This window comes from Dipodomys merriami, unplaced genomic scaffold (genome assembly GCF_024711535.1).
Source record: "Dipodomys merriami isolate MVZ:Mamm:240054 unplaced genomic scaffold, mDipMer1.0.p SCAF_644, whole genome shotgun sequence".
In the NCBI taxonomy this organism is placed as follows: domain Eukaryota; kingdom Metazoa; phylum Chordata; class Mammalia; order Rodentia; family Heteromyidae; genus Dipodomys; species Dipodomys merriami.
The window spans coordinates 115,842-136,803 of NW_027206229.1; the positions used below are offsets into that span (position 1 = coordinate 115,842).

The window sequence follows — 20,962 nt, forward strand, 5'->3', positions numbered from 1 at the left end:
GTTCCTTTATTTTTGGAATGGAAGGGAGGGATCAGGAAGGGAGGTGACAGGACTTTGAGGCTCCTGAGGAGTCTACTTTGGAGGCAGAAGATTTCTGAGGGACCACCTCAGAAATTATCTGAGAATTGCTCTTCCAGGACGAGAGACTCAGCCGACTGATGGGCTTCAGGTAGGACCTGCTGTGGATACTCCTGTTTCAGAGTCTTCTCATCCAAGTCGCTAGGGAGAAGAGGGGGAGAGCAGCCCTTGTCTCCTACATTCTGTTTTCACAGGTGCCTGCCTGCCCCTGCTCCTGTCTCATCTGTTCAAGCCGGGCTCCTGGTTGTAACCAGCCAGTTCTTCTAGTTAATGACCCATCTGTGCATGGAAATATCTTCTGACTTTAGGCTGCTGCTGAGGGACAGTTATGGGGGACAGACTTTCCTAAGACCACATAGCCAGGAAGGGCAGAACCTCTAGCAGCCGTAGCAGTCATCCCTGCCCAAGCTTCAGCTGCTCCCTGACAGAACCAGTTGTGGTTTTTGTTCTTCTTCTTTTTTTTAACCTGTTTTGTACCAATACTGGGGCTTAAACTCAAGGCCAGCATACTCTCCCTTAGTTTTTTGCTCAAGGCTGGTGCTCTACCACTGGAGTCAAACCTCCACTTCTATGTTTTTGCTCGTTCATTGGAGATAAGAATCTCTCAGGTTTGTCTGCCCAAGCTGGCTTTAAATCTTGATCCTGCTGGGTACCAGTGGCTCACACCTATAATCCTAGCTACTAAGGAGGCTGAGAACTGAGGATCACAGTTCAAAGCCAGCCTGGGCAGGAAAGTCCGGAAGACTGTTATCTCCAAGAAACCACCAGAAACCCGGAAGTGGTGCTGTGGCTCAAGTGGTAGAGTGCTTGCCTTGAGCTGAAGAGCCGAGGGAGCGAGCCCAGGCCCAGAGTTTAAGCCCAAGACTGGCAAAAAGAAAGAAAGAAACCTTGATCCTCAGAGCTTACCCTCCTGAGTAGCTAGGATTACAGATGTGAGCCACCAATATCCAGCTTTTAATTGTACTGGACCCTCTGTAAACTCTCACAGAAAACTTTGCCTTCCCTTCAGCCATTCATCTCATTCATGTCCTCCACCGCTCACACTGGAATGTGCTCACTGGACAGTTTTCTTTTGTAGTCCTCCCAAATGCAGGCAGCTTATTCTTCTCAAACGCAGCTGGCCTATAGGGTTTGTTTGTTTTGGGTTTTTGTTTTATTTTGTTTTGTTTTCAAAGCTCCTGGCTGCCACAGCATCTCCATCACTGGCACTAGGACAGTTAGGCATCCTGAATACCTTATCATCTCCACCCAAGATGCCAACCATAGCTGTTGGCTGCTTGTGTGGTCCCGCAGCCTCCTCACGGGGAACCTAACTCTTCTCCCCGTCATAACCTCCTTGGCCCTGATAACCTTCACCTCTGCTCCCACTCAGATATCCTGAGATATCCCTTGGCCATCGCCCATTCTCTGAGGCCCTCCTATCCTGCCAGCTCTTCCTCCTGGCCATTGCCCCTGCTCTAACATCTTACTTATGAGGATATAATCTCCAGACTGCCCCCTAGGGCCTTAACTCCTCAACTCCTGGTCTTCTCCAAGACCAATACCTTAAGACATTCTTTTTCTGAACACATCTACTCTCTGCTAAAAAGTATCTTTCCCTTGGCCCACTCAGAAAGTCTTTAACCATTGAAGTCTATTCATGGCTTAAACATTTGCCAGAGTAAACCAAAACCAACCCACTAGAGCAGTCATTACAGGCTACAGTTTTCAACATCACCTGAGCCTTTAACTCTACCTGGATATCTCTTAAACTCCCCAGTCAGCTTCTTTGCACACTCCCTAAGGCAGGTATTTCAGCTGCCACCACCCACTCCTTGAAATCCTCATGCCACTCCCAGCCATCCCCTTTGCTCTCTCAGTAAGTGCCCTTGCCTCCTACTCCCCAGAGAAAAGAGGCCATCAGGGAAGAGCAGGCTCAGTTCTGAGGAGAGGGACTGCCACTCTCCTCTGCCTCAGCTAAGCCTGAAACTCTTCTACCTGGCCTAGAACCCATCTCATCTTCAGTATTCTCTCTTTTCCACTTCCTAAACTCACAGCTCTTTCTGTACTTGGATATAGAAATATCAATTAGTGAGCCGGGTGCGGGTGGCTCACACCTGTAATCCTAGCTACTCAGGAGGCTGAGATCTGAGGATCGAGGTTCAAAGCCAGCCCAGGCAGGAAAATCCATGAAACTTTATCTCCAATAAACCACCAGAAAACCAAAGTGGTGTTGTAGCTCAAGTGGTAGAGTGCTAGCCTTGAGCTGAAGAGCTGAGGGACAGCGCTCAGGCCCATAGCGCAAGCCCCACGACCGACAGAAAAAAAAAAAAAAGAAATATTAATTAGTGCTGAGTCCCTTTTTACAAGTTACTGTCATGTGTGAAGTGCTTTTATTTATTTATTTCTTAGTGGTGGTGCTGGGAATCGAACCCATGACCTCAAGCAAGCTAGCCAAGTGCTTTATCACTGAGTCACATTCCAAGTCATGAAGCTAACTTTTTCCATCAAGCTTCCTGTTTTTGAGCTAGGTGCCTATGTATACACCCATAATCCTAATACTTGAGAGGCAGAGGCAGGAAGATCTATACTTTGAGACCAAGTTAGGCTACACAGTGAGACTTTATCTAAAAAAATAAAATGCTTCTTATTCATAATTACAATGGTTATAGTAAAGGAATTTTCAGACTTCTGATAGTGGTGCAGAAGCCTTGTGCCTGTTTCTGAGTCCTCTCTAGCACTCTTCAACCCATCATGATCTGGTTTTGGCTTTCCTAATGCCTTGATGTTCCTGCAGCAATGATCTCAACAGGGTTCAATGGCCAGACTTCAGTCCCTATCATTTCACCTTCTCTCAGTGTACTTGGCTTTCCTACAATGTGTGTGTGTGCATGTGTGTGTGTGCATGTGTGTGTGTGTGTGTGTGTGTGTGTATCGGTCCTGAGGCTTGACTTTGGGGTCTGGGCTGTATTGCTGAGCTTTTTTTCCCCCAAAGCTAGTACTCTAACACTTGAGCCACAGTTCCTGCTTTTTGGTGGTTAACTGGAGATAAGAGTCTCCTGGACTTTCCAGTCTGGGCTGGATTTGAATCTCAATCCTCAGATCTCAGCCTCCTGAGATTACAGGTGTGAGCTACCAGTGCCCAGGCTTTTTCCTATTTTCGAACCTATCCTTTCTTAGGTTTGTTATTGAGCTCCTCAAAATTATATTTCTGTCTCCTCTCTTGCCATGTTCTTCAATCCTATCAAGATGGTCAAGCTCACCCTCTCTTACTCCATATACCAACAATCTCAAAACAGACACCTCCCACCCAGAGCCCTGCTGGGCAGCTTTCCAGCTGGATGCCCTACAGACACATCATGGATCTCTCACCAGGCCAGTCCTCTCTCTCTAGAGCCTGTCTTAACACCTGCCCCCAAACAATCACAGATCCCACTCATTCTTACTATCTCCATCCCCACCAATATCAACTTTTTCTGGATTTAATTGTCTAACCTCTACTCTGCTGCCTTCTCCCTCTTCTTTTTGGTGGAACTCTTTTTGGTGGTGCTAGGAATCAAGCCCAGGATCTTTATATACAAACATGCTGTCTACCACTGAATCACACCCCCTCAAACCTTAAACTCAGGGGCCTGGTGCTGCCCCTGAGCTTTTTCTTTTCTTTTTTTTTTTTTTTTCCCTGCCAGTCCTGGTGCTTGAACTCAGAGTCTGGGCACTGTCCCTGAGCCTCTTTGGGCTCAAGGCTGTTGATCTGCCACTTGAGCCACAGGGCCACTTCCAGCTTTTTCTGAGTAGTTTATTGGTAATAAGAGTATCAGACTTTTCTGTCCTGGCTGGCTTCGAACCAGCAGTCCTCAGATTTCAGACTTCTGAGTAGCTACGATTACAGGTGTGAGCCACTGGAACCCAGCTAGCTAAGACAAATATGGGGCTGGGACGGTGGCTCAGTGATAGAGTGCTTGCCCTGAATGCATGAGGCCCTGGGTTCGATTCCTCAGCACCACATAAGCAGAAAAGCTGGAAGCGGCACTGTGGCTCAAGTGATAGAGCTCTAGCCTTGAGCTGAAGAGCTGAGGGACAGCGCCCAGGCGCTGAGTTCACGGCCGCCCACATCTGGCAAAAAAAAAGACAAATATGATCATGTCACTAAATAACCTAAGATCTTCAAGTAGCAAGTGAGGTCCTTGTCCATCTCTCCTCATTTAGACTTCCAACTCAGCTCCCAACATTCTCGGAGGTCCCATCCAGACCAACACATACACATACTCCCCACTTGGCTTTATTTACCTTTCTGAATGTTTCACATTCTCCAAACTCATACATGCATGCTTTCCTCCACTTAATGTAACAAACCACCAGCTTGCCCCAAAAGCCAGCTCTTTTTTCACCATTGCTTTGAAGCATTGATTAATATAACCTCATCCCAATTATGCTGCTTTTTTGTTTGTTTGTTGGGGCTTGAACTCAGGGCCTGGGTGCTGTCCCTGAGCCTTTTTGCTCAAGACTAGCACCCTACCACTTGAGCTACATCTTCACTTCTGGCTTTTTGGTAGTTAATTGGAGATTTTTAAAAAGTCTCAGATTTCCTACTGAGATTGGCTTTGAACTGTGATCCTCAGATCTCAGTCTCCTAAGCAGCTAGGATTACAGGTGTGAGCCACCAGTGCCCAGCTATGTTACTCCTTTATTGGGGTGTTCCCCACACTGTCTGCGTGATGTCACTCTCCCCCATCACACAGAGGTGAGCTTCCACAGGCAGAGGTGCAGGCACTTGCCAAGCCTCAATTGCCCACCCACACTCAGTTCTAGTCCTAGCAGAGGTTCAGGCACCAGGAAGCCTATGGTAAATACAACGGAACACATTCCCAGTTCCCAGACCCAACCTGCATCTGCTTCTTGCTCACCTGGCCTCAGTGGTAGACTCCTCAGAGAGGTTCCTGTCTAGTGCTTCCTGGAGAATCGGCTCCTGCTCAGGGTCCCTTCTTTCATCTGTAGCCAGCTGTAGTTGGGGACCTTCCTCCTCACTAGAGTCCCTGGAGAAGCCTCACATCTCAGTTGTCCAGCAGATGTCCTGGAAGAAGGTTGGGGATTCCCACTGTCCCCACAGACTCCAGCCTTCCCACTACCACTGAGAGACTCACAGTTCCACATCCAGGTTCCCCAGGGTGGAGAGGGGAGATGCACACAGGGTACAGGTGTTCTCCAGGAGGCGGAAGCAGGTGTAGCAGTAGAGACCTAGAGGAAGCCAGGGAGGGAAGTGACTTTGAACTCACCCACCCCACTGTGCTCCCTGGTTTCCAGCCCCTGCCTCAGTGACCCACTCTGGAGGGTCAAGTGTGTATACTAAGGCACAACTGTAATGTCTGTTGCATATGAATTTTGTGCACACCCAGGAGAATCAAGGAGAGCTTGGAGAACGTGATCTATGAAGATGAAAATATGCATAGTAATGAAGGCGATTCAAGAGGTAGGATACAAGAGAAGTAGGAGGAGGCAAGTCCCAGCAAGAGAGGCACATTGAGCCAGGGTCTCACCTGGGCAGCCTGGAGTACTACAGGACACCAAGTTCTCCAGGTCTCCTTCAACTTCTGTCTTCCCACAGCCCAAGCACTGGGCTTGATGCAGCTGAAATTTGCTGAGACATGGCCTTAGAAAAGGGCACCTGAGGAGAGGAGTCACAGAAGCTCAGCCTGGGTAGCCCAACCTCTGAATGATGGGGAAGTCTTCCTGCAGTCTAATCTCCATCTCTGACTGCAGCTTCAACAGTCTTTATTTCTATTGCCCTGTACTTCCTCCTGCCACTCCCTACTCTGAAGAATTTTCTCCCTCCTCTCTCTTATGTTTTTGGGCTCTAGGCTTGAACTTCTCAGGGCCTTGGGCACCCACTGTCTCTTAGCTTTTGCACTCAAGACTAGCATTCTACCATATTGGCCACAGTTCCACTTCCAGATTTGGGGTGGTTAATTGGAAAGAAGAATCTCTCAGCTTTTCCTGTCCAGGCTAGCTTTCAATTGACATCCTCAGACCTCAGCCTCTTGAGTAGCTAGGATTACAGATGTGAGCCACCAGTGCCCCACAAAGAATTTTCACTTTCAATTCTCCTTCCAAGGACAGGAATGAGCACCCTCTACAGAGTCACTGGGAAAGGGATCTATTCTGACTTCTGGCCCTTCTTCAGTTCACTCTCAGCCCAGTCTTATAGAAAGGTACAGTGGACACACCGGATAGCCAGCACCTGGAGGACACTCAGGTGGCCCTGGTCAGCTCCCCGTCGCATCACCGCTCGCTGCACTGTGGCCAACAGGTTGGTTCGGCGGCTCAGAAGTAAGTTGTAGAGGTAAGAGATCCTTTCCTGACATAGGGAGACCAGTGATAGGTAGGGTTCTCTTTGATCCTGTTGTTTTCTCTGCCTCTTTCTTTTTTTCTTTGTTTTTTGTTTATTTATTTCTCTTTCTCTCTCTCTCTTTCTCTCTCTCTACCTGTCTGTCTGTCTGTCTCTCTCTTTCTGTACTGGAACTTGAACTCAGAGCCTTGTGCCCTCTATCACTTGAGCTATGCCCCAGGCCTTTGTGGTTTAGTTATTTTTCAGGTAGGGCCTTTTTTTTTGTTTTTTGTTTTGTTTGTTTGTTTGTTTTGGGCCCGGTCGTGGGGCCTGAACTCTGGGCCTGGGCGCTGTCCTTCAGCTCAAGGCTAGCGCTCTACCACTTGAGCCACAGCACCACTTCCGGCTTTTCTCTTTTTGCTTATGTGGTGCTGAGGAATCGAACCAGGGCCTCAGGCATGCAAGGCAAGCGCTCTACCACTGAGCCACCTTCCCAGCCCCTTAGGTAGGGTCTTATACTCTTAGTATGAACTAAGATCCTCTTACCTATAGGTTCGATGTGCTCAAGAGCACCATGTTCAACTTGTTGTAGAGATGGAGTCTTACTAACTTTTTGCCAGGGCTGGCTTCAAACCTGATCTTCTTGATCTCTATCTCCCAGGTAAATGCTGTTTTATCTACCTGCCATGTCCTCCTTGGCCATCACCACTCTGCCTTTAGACCTAGTTTTGGCCAAAATTCTCCTTCCTCTGGGAGGCCTTCCCCAGCTGGAACCCTCTTCTGGTTTTCCATGGCCCTTGACTCATTCTTTAATAAAAGCTCCTTTTAAATTACCTCATTAAGGGACTGGGAATGTGGCGTAGTGGTAGAGTGCTTGCTTAGCATGCATGAAACCCTGGGTTCGATTCTTCAGTACCACATAAACAGAAAAAGCTGGAAGTGATGCTGTGGCTCAAGTAGTAGAGTGCTAGCCTTGAGCAAAAGCAGCTCAGGGACAGTGCCCAGGAGCTGAGTTTAAACCCCAGAAATGGAAAAATAAATAAATAATCTCATTAAAAGTGTGTGCATGCTGGGAGCCAGTGCAGAGATTTGAAGATTACAGCTCAAATCCAGCCTTGGTAGGAAAGTCCTCTTATGGCCAGTCAACCAGCAAAAAGCCAGATGTTAAGGTATGGTTCAAGTGGTAGAGTGCTACTCTTGAGCAGAAAAGGCTGAGGGACAGAACCCATGCTCTGAGTTCAAATCCCAGTACCAACACACACACACACACACACACACACACACACACACACACACACATACACACACAAAGTGTGGGGCTTGGTTAAAGAATGAGCTCCAGACTGTTCATCTTGGCATTCTTGTAGAACAGCATGCAGGCAGTAGCCAATCAATAAACTAGTTTCCATCCCCACTGTGAGATGCCAACAGTTTCCCATTTTAACAAAACCTTGAAGACAAGCTCTGCCCCAAGTGATACCATTTCTTCCAGCCCCATCTAGGGCCCAGAGACCTACAAGCCAGCCAGTTCAGATCACCTGCTTTGGAGGTCTTCCAGAAGCAAGAGTACTGGGGCTGCCAGGCACCTAAAGCCAAGACAGTCACCCACTAGCTGAGTGTCTCCTCCTCGTGTGGAGGTAGGGATTAGCTAGCTTTAGAGCCCTCACCTGCTCCCGGGATGGGTAGTAAGCAGCACAGATGACCCGCCGCAGCCGGCTGACATAGCTGCCAAACAGAGTGACGAAGAAGCATAGGCCATACATAATACCTGGGCAGGGAGGGGGGGGGGCGCACACAGCAGGTACAGTAAATATTGCCAGTGGCACAAAGTGGCAGCCACAACCCTGACCTGCCTTCCCCCTTTCCCCCACTCCCTACCCCTGGGCCCTTGAATGTGGTGGGTACCTATGACTATGTAACTGTTGAAGTCCGGCTCTGAGGGGTGCAGGTGGCAGCGCTGGGATAAGATCGTGATGTTGCCTTGTTGCAGGACATTGAAGGCTGACACCAGGTCACGGTAAATATTCCCCGTATAGCCACTCCCTTCCACTGTGACAGACACTACCACAGGACCTGACATAGAGATACTGTGTGAGGGGTACATGGCCGGTGGTCTCTGCCCTACTGTGGAGAGAAAGCCTAAAGAGAAGCATTTATTATTTGTTTTTGTGTTGGTCCTGAGTTTGGGGCACTGTCTTTGAGCTTCTTTTGTTCAAGGATAGCACTCTACTACTTCAGCCACAGTTTCACTTCTGGCTTTTTTGGTAGTTTATTGGATATGAGAGTCTCACAGACTTTCCTGCCCAAGCTGGCTCTGAACCTCGATCCTTAGATCTCAGCCTTCTGAGTAGCTAGGATTACAGGCATGGGTACCAGTGCCCAGCCCAGCTGTTTGTTTCTGGTGGTACTGGGCTTTGAACTCAGGGCCTTAAGTTCCCTTGGCTTGCTTGCTCTGCTGGTACTCTACCACTTGAGCTTTGCTTCTAACTCCACCTTTCAGCTTTCACTTTTTGCTGATTAATTAGAGATAAGAGTCTCACAGATTTTCCTGCCCAGGCTGGCTTTTAACCATGATTCTGAGACCTCAGCCTCTTGAGTAGCTACTGGTATGAGCCACTGACAATGGGCAGAAGCATTTAGTTTAAAGCAATGGCTAAGTGCTGACTGTGTAACAGATACTGGGCAAAAATGGGTTATTATTGTTTTAGCCTTAAGTCTTTCTCTCCTTCCCTTCTTCTTTTTATTTTTCCTCTCACAACTTTCTCTCTCTGTCTGTCTCTCTCTCTGTCTGTCTCTCTCTGTCTCTCTCTCTCTGTCTCTCTGTCTCTGTCTTTCTCTCTCTCTCTCACACCCTCTCTTCCTCTTTAGTCTGAGTTCTTGTACATAGATTCAGGTATGTTATTTTCGTAGACTGTGGCACAGTTTCAGTCAGCAGTCTAGTAGGTACTCAAGGCACATAGCTTCATGGATTTCTTAGTGACCCAGAGAGTGACCATAGTTATCCCATTGTTCAATGAGCTCTGAGAGGTTAGCAATTTGATTAAAGCACCACTTTTGACAAAGGCCTGTGTTTGAACCAAAGCCAATCTAACAGAGTTTGACCTTGACCTGGATACAAGTATTACTAGATATGGACAGGGTGAGTGGTGGTGACATGGGACATTCAGATAGTTCCCCTCCATACCCCAACACATGTGCATGTATGCGTGTGTGTGTGCGTGCACACACACACACACACACACACACACATACACACACAGAGGATGAGAAAGAGGAAGAGACTCCAGGAGGAAGAAGAGAGCCCAAGAACAGGAGGATCGCCTGCAGAGGCACAGGGGGAGGCACAGGTACTCACTTCGAGCCACAATCTCCCCCTGGAGCTGGTACCGGGCCAGGTCCAGCACCCAGAAGACAGCATAGTCCAAAAAGACCAGGAATATCACAAGGATGATGTGGCGTATGAGGTTAAACATGTCCAGTAGGCACAATATCATCTCCATTCGGGACAGGTGGATGGAGTCTGTAGGGGTGAGTGGTTAAGAGCATGCTCCCCAATTCTCCTACCCACCAGACCCCAGCTCCTGGGCCTGTTTGCTCATCTGGAAGATGGAAAGGAAAGAGGCTGTGAGGACTTTTGGCAAGGGTGGAAAGCGTTCTACAGGAGTGGGGGCTCCATAGTCAGAGGTGTAGGCCTTATGGCTGTGGTGCTCCAGGACCCCTTCTTTCTCTCCTGCTTCCCACCTCACAGGTAATCCTCCTCTCTGGAGAAGTACTCTGTACTTAGTATTTTCACATTTCTTGACCTCAGAAAGCCTTTCCAACTTTACCTTCCTCCTTCCACATCCACTCCTGCCAAGCCTCACCTCACTGTGGTCCTGGTATTCAGGATGTCCCCAGATTTCCCATCTGGTCCTTTCCTTGCCCTTCCTAGACCAGGACTCAGTTTCCCCCTCGGCCTTAAGCATAAGTTGTTTCTCCTCCCTCTGGCCCTGCCCCCACGTCAGCCAGAGCCCTGCCTGTGCTTTGGACTGGGAGTTGGGGCCATAGGTTTGGGAGAGGCCCTGTCCTCTGGGCCCTTACTTGGCCGGATGTAGCGTCTAGCCTCGTGAGCACTGAGGGGCAGCACTGTGGGTAGTCCTGAAATAGACCGGGCGGTCTCCATATGCAGGAAGCGCCTGGTGATGTAGATGTTGTCAAAACTGTCCCGGTTCAGGTAGAAATACCGGTAACACAGAGCTCTAGAGGGTAGGGATGTACAAGAGGTCCCTCGGCACCCATGAGCAGACCTACTGGGCACCCCAGTCTGTCCTACCTACCTTCCTCAGCCTCCTAAGATGCTGTGAACCACCCAGTCCTGCAACCCAGCTCTCCCCCAATGGCCCCCATAGCCCCTCACTGGAGGTAGAGAAACGTCAGCAACAGAGGCATGGTGTAGCCCATCAGAGACAGGACCTCCCGGAAACCGTGCACCTTCAGGCTGACAGCCTCGTGGAGATCTAGAGCCACCTGGGACAGGCTTCGGGAGGCATTGAGATCCACTGAGAAGTAGTGGGTGGAGGTCATGTTGAATTCAAACTCCTTCCGCACCCGGTTAATCAGCCGCCTCAGAGCTGCAGCCAGCAGGTCCAGAGCAGATGGGAGCAAATTTAAGAGAGCATTGCTGCCCAGAAATAGGGATTGTCCCCACACAGATTAGCCAGAATCCCCAGGGCTCAGACCTGTGGTGGACCAGGAAGGTGTGAAGCCCCCCCACAAATCTGTGTCATATGTACAGAGCACCCAGCACTAGACCAACCCCCACTACATAATCTGTTCCCAACTCCTCCTCTGACATCTGGCTTTGATGAAGACTTCCCCCTCTCTGGGCCTCAGTTTCCCAATCCATGCTGTGTAGATATTGGCCGGTATCCAGGCCTTTCTAGCTGTTGGGTTTTTTCATGTATGGACTGGAAGCCTCAAACTGGCAATGGCCATACCAGGATGAGAGACAACACTGAGTGGCCAGGGCCAGGGAGGAGGTAACTCACGGGTACCGATGACCTTGCGCAGGAAGGGTTGGATGGACTCAGGGATGATGCAGAACACCTGGATTACTGAGAGTCAGTGGAGCTGATGTCAGAAGGAGGGGCAGAGACATGGTCTGTCACTCCTACTTCCAGGGACCCTCATCCATCAGGACCTTCTACATGTTCTTTGTGTTACCTATCAGCCTCCAGCATTTGCTCAAGATCTTTAGCCTCGCTGGGTGCTGGTGGCTCACGCCTATAATCCTAGCTACTCAGGAGGCTGAGATCTGAGGATCACAGTTCAAAGCCAGCCTGGGCAGGAAAGTCTGGAAGGTCCATGAGACTCTTATCTCCAATTAACCACCAGAAAACCGGAAGCAGTGCTGTAGCTCAAGCGGTAGAACACTCGCTTTGAGCTGAACTGCTCAGGGACAGAGCCCAGGCTCAGAGTTCAAGCCCCATGACCACCACCACCACCATCAACAACAACAAAAGAACCTTTAGCCTCTAGTTAATGCCCCACCCCCAGCACTGGCTTCTCCTTATTCCTCACCCCACCCCCAAGACTGAGCCCACATTCGAGGTTCCCTATGCATTATATCCCTTGTCTCCTGGGCCTACTCTCCTGGCTGAGCCCCAAATTCCACTCCCACCTTCCCCAACACCTCATGTTCACTCCTCCCTGCCAGGAAGCCCCTTGCTTTCTTACAGCTGGCAAGTCCACAGAGCACCACTTTGAAGGGCGTGAACACGTGACACAGGTAGTCGGCTCTCGGTATGGCTGTCATGCAGTTGTCCTTGGCATCATCAAACACGTGAGTGCATTTCATGTAAGGGTTACCCATCTCTGCGTTGCACACATCACCAATGTGAAGGAGCCAGTACCACACATTCCGCAGGGCCCTGGCTGAGGACAGGTGTGGGGCTGGGATCCAAGGCAGAAGTCCCCCAGCCTCTCTCAAGGACTTGAGGAACTCCAACCAGAATTGTAGAGGCCTGTGGTCAGGGACCAGCTGTGCTATATTCAATGGACATTAGTCAGAGCCCAAGAAAGGCCCCCAAGCAAGCCTGGACAGGAGCAAGGGTGAAGAGATTGGGTGCATGTTGACCTCCCAGACGTGCTAACATGCTTACCTACGTGCTTCACTCCGTCCATGATGGACCGGAAAAACTTGCGGACCCGGTCGGCCACCACTTTGGCCTTCTGGGCAAGAGCTTTAATCTTGCTCAGGGCACCTGAGGGACAAGGGGCAGCTGTTCTTTGGGGCCTCCCACTCTAGCAGCTAGTTCTCATCTGGAGTGGAGAAGAGGCTAGCTGCTGGGAGGTGGGGATCCTGGATGCTTGGCTTGTGGAGGTGGCTAGTTTGGCAGTGGAGGTGGCCAGGGGACAGGGCTAAGAGCGTTTAGCTGAGCCAAGAAGTTTCTGTTCAGGCCTAGATACTGTTGAGGATAGGACACAGTTTCAACAGAGGAATGAGGCTAAAGGGCTGTAGATCATTCAGATGCTAGAGACCAGGAGCCAGAGGAGATGGGGGTGGGGAACTTACTGACAAGGGGCTGCCTGGCCCGCTCTAGTATTTCAACAGTCTGGTTCAGGGCCAGCTCAGCCCCACAGGCCACAGCCTCACTGGCCCGAGTAAAGTTGCGCAGAGTGTTGGCACAAGGCCCTTGTAGCACCAACCCAAATGCAGCCAACAACAGCAGTGTCCGGCCATGTCCTGGGGTGGTGGGGAACGGGGGAATATGTGACAGCCAGCCCAAAGATGGCAGCCAGTGCCTTACACAGAGCCCCCTATGTCCCTGCCCTTCCCAGGGGGTGTCAGACTCACGGGAGAAGGCCTGGGGAAGCAGCAGGAAGACAGAGACTCGGGCCTGACGGGAGAATCCCATACCCAGGCTAAGAAAGATTGCCAAGGCAACAGTGCCCACCAGACAGGCCCAGGGGCTATGCCCCTCCACCAGGAGCTCCAGAAGCCCATACATCGTGGCCAAGGACAAGCCCAGGGTAAAGCCGCCCACACTGCGGACCAGGGCCCGTGCTCTACTGGGCTCCTCCATCATGGCTTTGGATATGGCTCCTGGGGGACCTAATGCCTGGCTGTCTCCAGGAGATGTCCCTAGGTTCTGTAGCCCTGGAATTCCTCACCCTGTTCTAAGATTCCAGAGGGCCTGTACTGTGTATCTTGGAATCCTTACCTAGTTCTAAGGACCAGCGAGAGGACAGATTGCTTATCTTCCACCTTTGACTTCAGACTTGGGCTGTGAGTGAGGCAGAGGAGACAGTAGCCCCCTCCCTCCTCTCACCAGAATCTCACAGCCAAGGAAATCCTCCAGGAGACTTCTAGCACTCAAGAAGCTTCCTTGAGACAGACATATGGCTGTTACAAATAATCAGAATGGGAATGGAATAAGAAGGCCGAAGAAACTACCCCATACCAGTGAGCCCATCCCCAGAGACCCCGCCCTTCCCAGCATCCCCCAGCTTCCTTCCATCTGGTCTCTTCTTCAGCAATTCCCTCAGCCTTCCTCCCATGTTGGGGGTCCCTTTTCTCCAGCACTTCCCTTCAGCCCAGCCCTTTCCTTTTTTTGGCTTTATTTCCACTCCCCTTCTTCAGAGTCTCTGCCTAATGAGCCCCTTCCCAGCCAGAGGGGGTGCTGTGGCTGACCCATCCTATCTCTCAGTGGTGCAGATGTTCTTGAGCTGGGGACTGCCCATCTCCTGTAACCGGTTCCTGTGCCGCCATCCAGGCGAGTTCCCTGCCACAGCTTTCCTGCTGGGGGCAGGCACGGGGGGACTCCTGGCCATAGGCAAGTATGAAGCAGCAGGGCTAGGGCTGGACCAGGCCTGGGCCCCATCAGTTGACCTTTGATTTTACCAGGTGCCTTTAGGTCTCTTTCAGCTCCTGGTGAACCCCATGAACATCTATGAAGAGCAGAAGATGGTGGTTTTGTACAGCTTGGTGGGTAAGTGTTGGGCAAGACTGGGCCCCTTGAGGCCTGTGGAACACAACCTGTCCTAAGTGCTAAGGAGAGAGTGCCAATGAGCTAGCTTAATCCCGACCAAGCACTCTGTAGCTTCAACCTCCCCTTGAGCTTGGCCCCAACCTAGGAAAACACAGCCCTTGCCTTCAATAAGCCCTCTCAATCTGATGAAGGATTTTTGCCCTGTTGCCCACATGCTCTAGTCCAAACCCTCCTACTCTTTGTAATTTCATCTCTTCTGTCCTCTCTGGCTTATTTCCTGTTCCTCCTGAGAAATTCAGTTCATTCATTTGTTGAGCACTTACTGAGTTGTGCAGCCATGAATAAGGTTGACAGGCACCAGCTTTGTTGGAGTTTATACTTAAGAGAATTAGACATGAGGACTAGAGGTATGGCTCAATAAGTAGAGTGCCTGCCCTGCAAGCTCCAAGCCCTGAGTACTAGTGAAATTTATTATTTATTTAGTTATTTTTGGTCGGTTGCAGGTCTTGAACTCTGGGTCTGGGCACTGTCCCTGAGCTCTTCAGCCCAAGCCACAGCACCACTTCCAGCTTTCTGGTAGTTAATTGGAGATGAGTCTTATAGACATTCTTGCCAGGCTGGCTTTGAACTACAATTCTCAGATCTCAGCCTCCTGAGTAGCTAGGATTACAGCCACCAGCACCTGGCTGAAATTTAAATTTAAATAAGAGCTCTCTCCTCTACCTCCTCCTCCTCCTCTTCTTCCTCTTCCTCTTCCTCCTCCTCCTCTTTCTCCTTTTTCTGTGCTGGTGCCATGGCTTTAACTCATGGCCATGGGTGGGGGCTCTTGGCTTTTTCTTTTGCTTAAGGCTAACATTCTACCACTTCAGCCACACCTCTACTTCTGGCTTTTTGCCAGTCTTAGGAACTTTTTCTCCTGGGCTGTCTTTGAGCCATGATCCTCAGACCTCAGCCTCCTGAGTAGATGGGGATACAGGTAAAAGTCACTAGTGCCTAGTTAAACAAGAGCCTTTCTGATGGTGGCAAGTGGTATGAAAAAGGTTAAAGAAGGAGATGTGAGAGAAAGGCTGAAGAGCAAGCCTACCTTGAGCAGCTAGAGAAGACTTCTCAGGAAATGTGACATTTGAATAGAGACCTTTGTATAAGAACAGAAAGCCCTCCTACAAAAAGTTCATATCTCACATTAAAAAAAGTTTCAAAGCAAGATGGTTTTGGAGTTTGAATAATTCAACAGCTCAATAACTCCATCTAAAAATCCAGATCCTTTGGTCTTCTCTCCGTGTCATCTTCAACCTGTCCATCACTTCCATTTAGATCACAAAGTGGCTGTAGTAACTCCAGGCATCACATCTTCATAGAATGCCAAAGATCAGAAAAGAATGAACAATCCCTCTTTTTTTGGGGGGTCTGGTCGTGGGGCCTGAACTCTGGACCTAGGCACTGTCCCTCAGCTCTTCAGCTCAAGGCTAGCACTCTACCACTTGAGCCACAGCGCCACTTCCAGCTTTTTTCTTATGTGGTGCAGAGGAATTGAACCCAGGGCCTCAGGCATGCAAGGCAAGCGCTCTACCACTGAGCCACCTTCCCCGCCCCTGAACAATCCCTTTTTAGAAACCAGAAGTTCACTCTAATCTTCCCAGTAAAATTGTGGAATGTCAATCCATCCACATTATTTCAATCTTACTTCTCTTCAAATGTCTTCCCTCCTCAATGCCGTAGCACAGGCCCATCCCCTGCATGAGGTCATGCAGTAGAAACGGGGGCTTGGCCTGCTCTTTCTCCTTTTTTCTCTATTTCCTTCCCTTTGTGGTTTTCCTTGTGTCAGAATAATAAGAGGAAAAGGAACACAAGTTTGAAGTCGCCAAAGCTGGTATAATTCCATTGCCTGTGCCTTCTGGGTGGTAGTCGCTCACACCCTGGCTATCTTATGATCTTTTTGGAAGCTGTGTGGACCTCAGCAGTTCTGGGTTTCTTGCAGACAGCATTTCTACTTGGCTGACTGCCCAAGAAGCCCCTTTAGCTCTTGCAAGCCATTTGTCCTTTGGGGTCCCTCTGCCAGCAGGCTGCCCTCACAGGTGGAGGACCTCTCTGCTAGCCCGGCCTGTTTGCTGCCTCCCAGAGTGTCCTCTGGTCCCAGAGGAGCCTGCCGAACTGTGAAAGCAGAGCATCTTGCGGTGGCCTTCTCCCCTGCCCTGGGGAGAAGCAGACTCCCATTCTCCCCACTTGCTGAGTGCCCCCCTCCCTTGTTCTGGGCAGGCCCTCCAGTGGCCGGTGAAGCTCTGCAGCTTGGCAAGCACCCAGCCCAGGAGGTGTGAGGCAGCTTCCCTTTCCTGCAGCAGAGGGCCTGGAGGGTCTTGGACTCCTGACACGCCTTGCTAGACAAATGACACCCATTTCTGCTCAGACTCTCCTCCTGTGCCTGCCTGTGCCAACTGCTTCGCCCCCCACTTCCAGAAAATGCACATTTAGGGGGTCTATTTTTATTTACTTTTCATATACATGTTTATTTAGTGGTGCTGGGTGTTTGTGCTGGTGATGCACACACTCTAAGCTGCTTCTTCCCCACCCCTGCAACCCTGCACACATGCACTTGTGTTCTCTCTCTCTCTTTCTCTCTCTCTCTCTCTCTCTCATGGGGCACTGTCTCCAAGCTCTTATGTTCAAGGCTAGCTCTCTACCACTTTGAGCCCCAGCTCTACATCTATTTTTCTGGGCTAAATAAAGATGAGTCTCACGGACTTTTCTGCCTGGGCTGGCTTTGAACACAATCCTCAGAGCTTAGCCTCCTGAGTATCTAGGATTATATGCCTGAGTCACTAGTGCCTGGCTAACCCTGCTTTCTATATAAATTGCATGGGTAGAGGAGTGGCACTAGTTTTGCTCTGTTGGGAACCTGAAGAAGATATCTAAAACTCCTTCTTGCTCTCCTTTGAGCTTACTGCAGCTATTTGTCAACTATTGTCTGAGCTAGAGTCTTTGGCCAAAAGGCCAAGACCACCAAATAAGTATCTTTCAATGTCCTATAATGCCATGATTGGTTTAGACAAATCCAGACATTTCCCCCTACCCCCCCCCCCCAGGGGAGCCAGGGCAGGGCCAGGCTATTGCCCTTGAACAAAACCCAAGTTGTTTTAGCAACAGAAGACAGGGGAAGAAAAGAAAAGGAAAAAAAAAAAAAAACCCTGAGGGGTGGCACCCAACTGGGCTTGCCACAAACCTGTATGATTAGGTGGAGCTAGCCATGTGAAGGACAGGGCTGGAGGGCTATTGGCGCCTTCATAGCGAGCCCTAAGAACTGAAGGCAGGAATGAGTGTGGCATGTTTAAGGAGCAGCAGCCAGGTCACTGTGGGGGCACATGGTGGGAGAAAAACTGAGTCACATGAGCTCACTTCAGGGGGCTGGGCAGGGGCTAGATCACCAACATCTATTCTGTCTACTAAGTGTAGTAGAAAAGTACTGAGTGGTTTACTCAGGGAAGGATCATGACCTGATATGATAAATACAGCAGTCAGAGAGGAAGTAGGGAGATTAGTGAGAAGAAAGGAGTGAGGGTATAGCTCAGGGGCAGAGTGCTAGTCTCTTGCACTAGTGCAAGGCCCTGAGTTTGGTCCCTACCAACTACCACCAAAGGATCTAGACTCTGAGGGAGATGATGGGGACTTAGGAAGACAGCGGATACAGAGGGAAGGATAAAGATCTGGGATTTTTTGCTTCGGCATTCGTTAGGCAAACACTCCATCCACGCAAGAATCTTCTCATTTCCCTGGCTAATTCTCACTGTTCCTTTGGCCTGGACTGCCATCTGTGCCTCCTAACAACACTTACTCATCTCCCAGGCTCAGCTGACACATCATCTCCTTTGTCCAGCCTCAGCCTTCCCAGCCCCACCCCTCCCTGCAGAAATACCCCCGCCCTCCTGGGCTCTCAGCTCTCCCCAGAAGCACCTCCCTACAGCCCTGAGCACATCCCGTGGTAGTCATTTGTTTACTTGTCTGTCTCTCTCTCTGGATTATGAGCCTTGAGGAGCTCCTTGTCTCCTCGCAGAGACCACAGGGAGACATATGTGAAACTGCTGGAACCTACCAGCAGTCCATGATTAAGGGCTAATGAGAGGGAGGGGCCAGGCTGTAAGTGGTGTAGGTGTCAGCCCTGGAAATGTCAAGGTGGACTCTCACCCCTCTTCTGGCTACTCTAAAACAGGCTCCAGTACCTGTTTCCAGAATTTTTTTTTCTTTCGCCCACTCCTCTCACTCTGTATCTAGAGTGAGCATGAATCTAGCATGGCTATGAGAAATGCTGGCTTCCTTCCCTGACATATGACATGCCCACTCGTGTGCACACACGTCAAGCTATCTCTCTGTGCCCTTCCAGAAACTGGCACAGAGCTGCACCTTGAATGGCTGTTGAATGAATGTGTGAGTGAGTGAATGAATGAATGAGTGTCCTATCTAAGTCAGTGTCAATGGGGAATGGGGGGAGGAGGGTGGTGGATTCTAACGGGGCTGGGCAGGGGGCTCTGGTGAACACGAGGAGCAGCTTTTTCACTTTGCTTCCCCATGTTGTGGGGTCTGTTGGCAGGTTTGGGGGCCATAGGTTGGGGGACGTCCCCTCACATTCGCTGTGCCAGTATCCTCTTGATCCCCAAGATGCTGGGCAGAGAGGGCAGGTTGTTTGTCATGGGATACGCTTTGGCTGCCATCTATGCAGGTAAGTGTGTGTCCCTGAGTGCCAGTTGGTGACCAGAAGTAGTGACCCTGGGTGGGGGTAGAGGAATCATCAAATGGGGGCTCAGCCTGAATCTCATCCTGAGCTTCTCAACCTTCCTATGAACTATTCGTGCTCTTTGGGCCTGCTTGGTTTAAACAGGAGAAAAGTCAAAGGTTGAATGAGAAGATCCCTTAACAGGCTTACTCAGTTCCATCACAGGGTAGCTCTGAAAGGTGGTCTGCAGGCAAAGGAGAAGCGAGGGGGTAAGTTTGAGAAGTCCCTGACCCTACAGGAAGGTAACACACTGGGCCTCTTCCTGCAGGGCCAGCAGCCAATCTTCGGCACAACCTCAACGAAGTGATAGCATCACTGGGCTGCACTGTGGAGCTGCAGATCAACAACACCCGTGAGGCCTGGCGCGTCTCCACAGCCCCCTTGCGGGCAGTGTTCAAGGATCTGCTGGTCAGTACCCGTGCAAGCAGGGCCTATGGTCCCCTCCAGGGCTGAGTTAATTTGAACAGGGAGCTGCGACCCTGGATTTACAACTTCCCAATGGGGATACTCCTGGATTTGTTTTTGGCGGGGGACGGGATGGGGGTAGAGCTGTCTCCAAATATTGCAGAATATACCCTAATCCTGGGGCATTAAATGCCTGCAGAGTACCTCCATTCATTGGGACATACATGCCCCCCCCCCATTTCCAAATGCCAGAATGTGTGGGGCACTGAACTAGAATATTAGGAAATTGGGGACATTGGCCTTTGAAGGAGTTGGAATTGTTTATCAGAGGACTGGAGACTGGGGAGTTGGGACTAATAGAGAAATAGGGAGAAATAGAAATTTGGAGATGGACTCTGAGGGGTTTAGAAGTCAGAGACATTCAGAGGGCATAATGATCTGAGAAATTAGTTCCAAAGACCTGAGAACCACTGACCCTTAAGGATCTGGGAGGGAAGGCCTGAGGAGAAGCTGAGGCCATGGAGATAAGAGGCACAGCTGGGGAGAGGTAAGGCCTCCCAGTACTCTGAACAGAGGGGAATCTGAAGGGAGAGGCTGTGCCTCAGGCTTGGCTCTCTGTCAGCTTGGGGTAAGAGTTCAGAGCTTGGCATGGCTAGAGATAGGTTGAGGAGAGCCAGCACTGGTAGCTCACGCCTGTAATCTTAGCTACTGAGGAGGCTGAGATCTAAGGTCAAAGTTCTAAGCCAGTCCAGGCAGAAAGTCTGTGAGACTCTTATTTCCCATTAACCAGAAAAAAGAAAAAAAAAGTGGAGCTGTGTGTGATACAGTGCCATGGTTTGCCTTGAGCAAAATAGACTGAGAGAACAAGGCCAAGTTCAAGCCCCACTACCAGCACTCAGCACTATATATATTGGGGGTGCAGCAGACACCCTATTCCTCCTTTTTTCCCTCCCTTACTCCAACTCCAGAGTAGCAAAGAATCGCTGAAAAGACAGACTCAGAACATCTCTGCCTCCTTTGAAGACCTGGATGCCCAAGTGAAAAGTGAGGCTGGCTACTCACTGAAAGACGGCATGGACTTAGACAAAGTGATGCAAGGCAAAGGGGTCCGTGGGGCCCCCAAAATCAGAGTACCCTTGTCAACACAGAAGATGTACGAGATGAAGACAAAGATGCGTTGCTCCTGTGAGGGGTCCTGCCTAGGGGAGTAGAGCGGGGCTGGGCTCGAAGTACAGGCATGTGCTCCTAAGACACTCCTTGCTTCTTTCCCTAGATGTAGTGAATCAAGGCATACATAGTTGTCGCCGCTGGTTTGACCAAAAACATAACGAATGCATGAAACACATCTGGGTCCCAATCCTCAACCACCTGGTCTGCCTGCCGATGAAGTTCAAGTTCTTCTGTAGCATTGCCAAGGGTCCGCACAGTGGAAGGAGGCCAGGGAGT

General features: G+C 50.1%; 2 protein-coding genes across 5 annotated transcripts in view; one reads left to right on the forward strand and one right to left on the reverse strand.

Annotated features, from left to right (window-relative positions):
- Window positions 1-13,499, reverse strand: LOC138815489 (DC-STAMP domain-containing protein 2-like). The gene is made up of 15 exons (XM_070004916.1): window positions 13,215-13,499; window positions 12,933-13,103; window positions 12,520-12,621; window positions 12,095-12,292; window positions 11,407-11,472; window positions 10,776-10,989; window positions 10,460-10,617; window positions 9,735-9,899; window positions 8,285-8,452; window positions 8,047-8,147; window positions 6,279-6,409; window positions 5,592-5,719; window positions 5,199-5,292; window positions 4,962-5,090; window positions 1-219 (listed from the first exon to the last, which is right to left on the reverse strand). The coding sequence occupies exons 1-15, from the start codon at window positions 13,444-13,446 to the stop codon at window positions 108-110; spliced, it is 2,169 nt and encodes a 722-aa protein (XP_069861017.1). The 5' UTR covers window positions 13,447-13,499; the 3' UTR covers window positions 1-107.
- The window catches only part of LOC138815490 (E3 ubiquitin-protein ligase DCST1-like), an 18,362-nt gene continuing 10,879 nt past the window's right edge, over window positions 13,480-20,962 (forward strand). The window contains exons 1-7 of one of the 4 annotated variants that reach the window (XM_070004917.1): window positions 13,480-13,823; window positions 14,068-14,193; window positions 14,275-14,349; window positions 18,929-19,057; window positions 19,380-19,519; window positions 20,485-20,701; window positions 20,790-20,933. In XM_070004917.1, coding sequence (XP_069861018.1) covers window positions 13,760-13,823; window positions 14,068-14,193; window positions 14,275-14,349; window positions 18,929-19,057; window positions 19,380-19,519; window positions 20,485-20,701; window positions 20,790-20,933 — 895 coding nt within the window. In that variant the 5' untranslated portion in view covers window positions 13,480-13,759. The remainder of the gene's footprint in view (window positions 13,824-14,067; window positions 14,194-14,274; window positions 14,350-18,928; window positions 19,058-19,379; window positions 19,520-20,484; window positions 20,702-20,789; window positions 20,934-20,962) is intronic. The other 3 variants (XM_070004919.1, XM_070004920.1, XM_070004918.1) reach the window with 3 other exon arrangements.

Excerpts from the sequence above, each read along its gene's own strand:
- LOC138815489 (XM_070004916.1), bottom strand. The coding sequence starts at position 13,446 with ATGATGGAGGAGCCCAGTAGAGCACGGGCCCTGGTCCGCAGTGTGGGC. Across the intron at positions 10,990-11,406 it reads GCGCAAGGTCATCGGTACCC|CTCTGAGGCGGCTGATTAAC; the intron begins GTGAGTTACCTC and ends TGCTGGCTGCAG. Across the intron at positions 8,453-9,734 it reads GGGGGAGATTGTGGCTCGAA|GTCCTGTGGTAGTGTCTGTC; the intron begins GTGAGTACCTGT and ends TCTCTATGTCAG.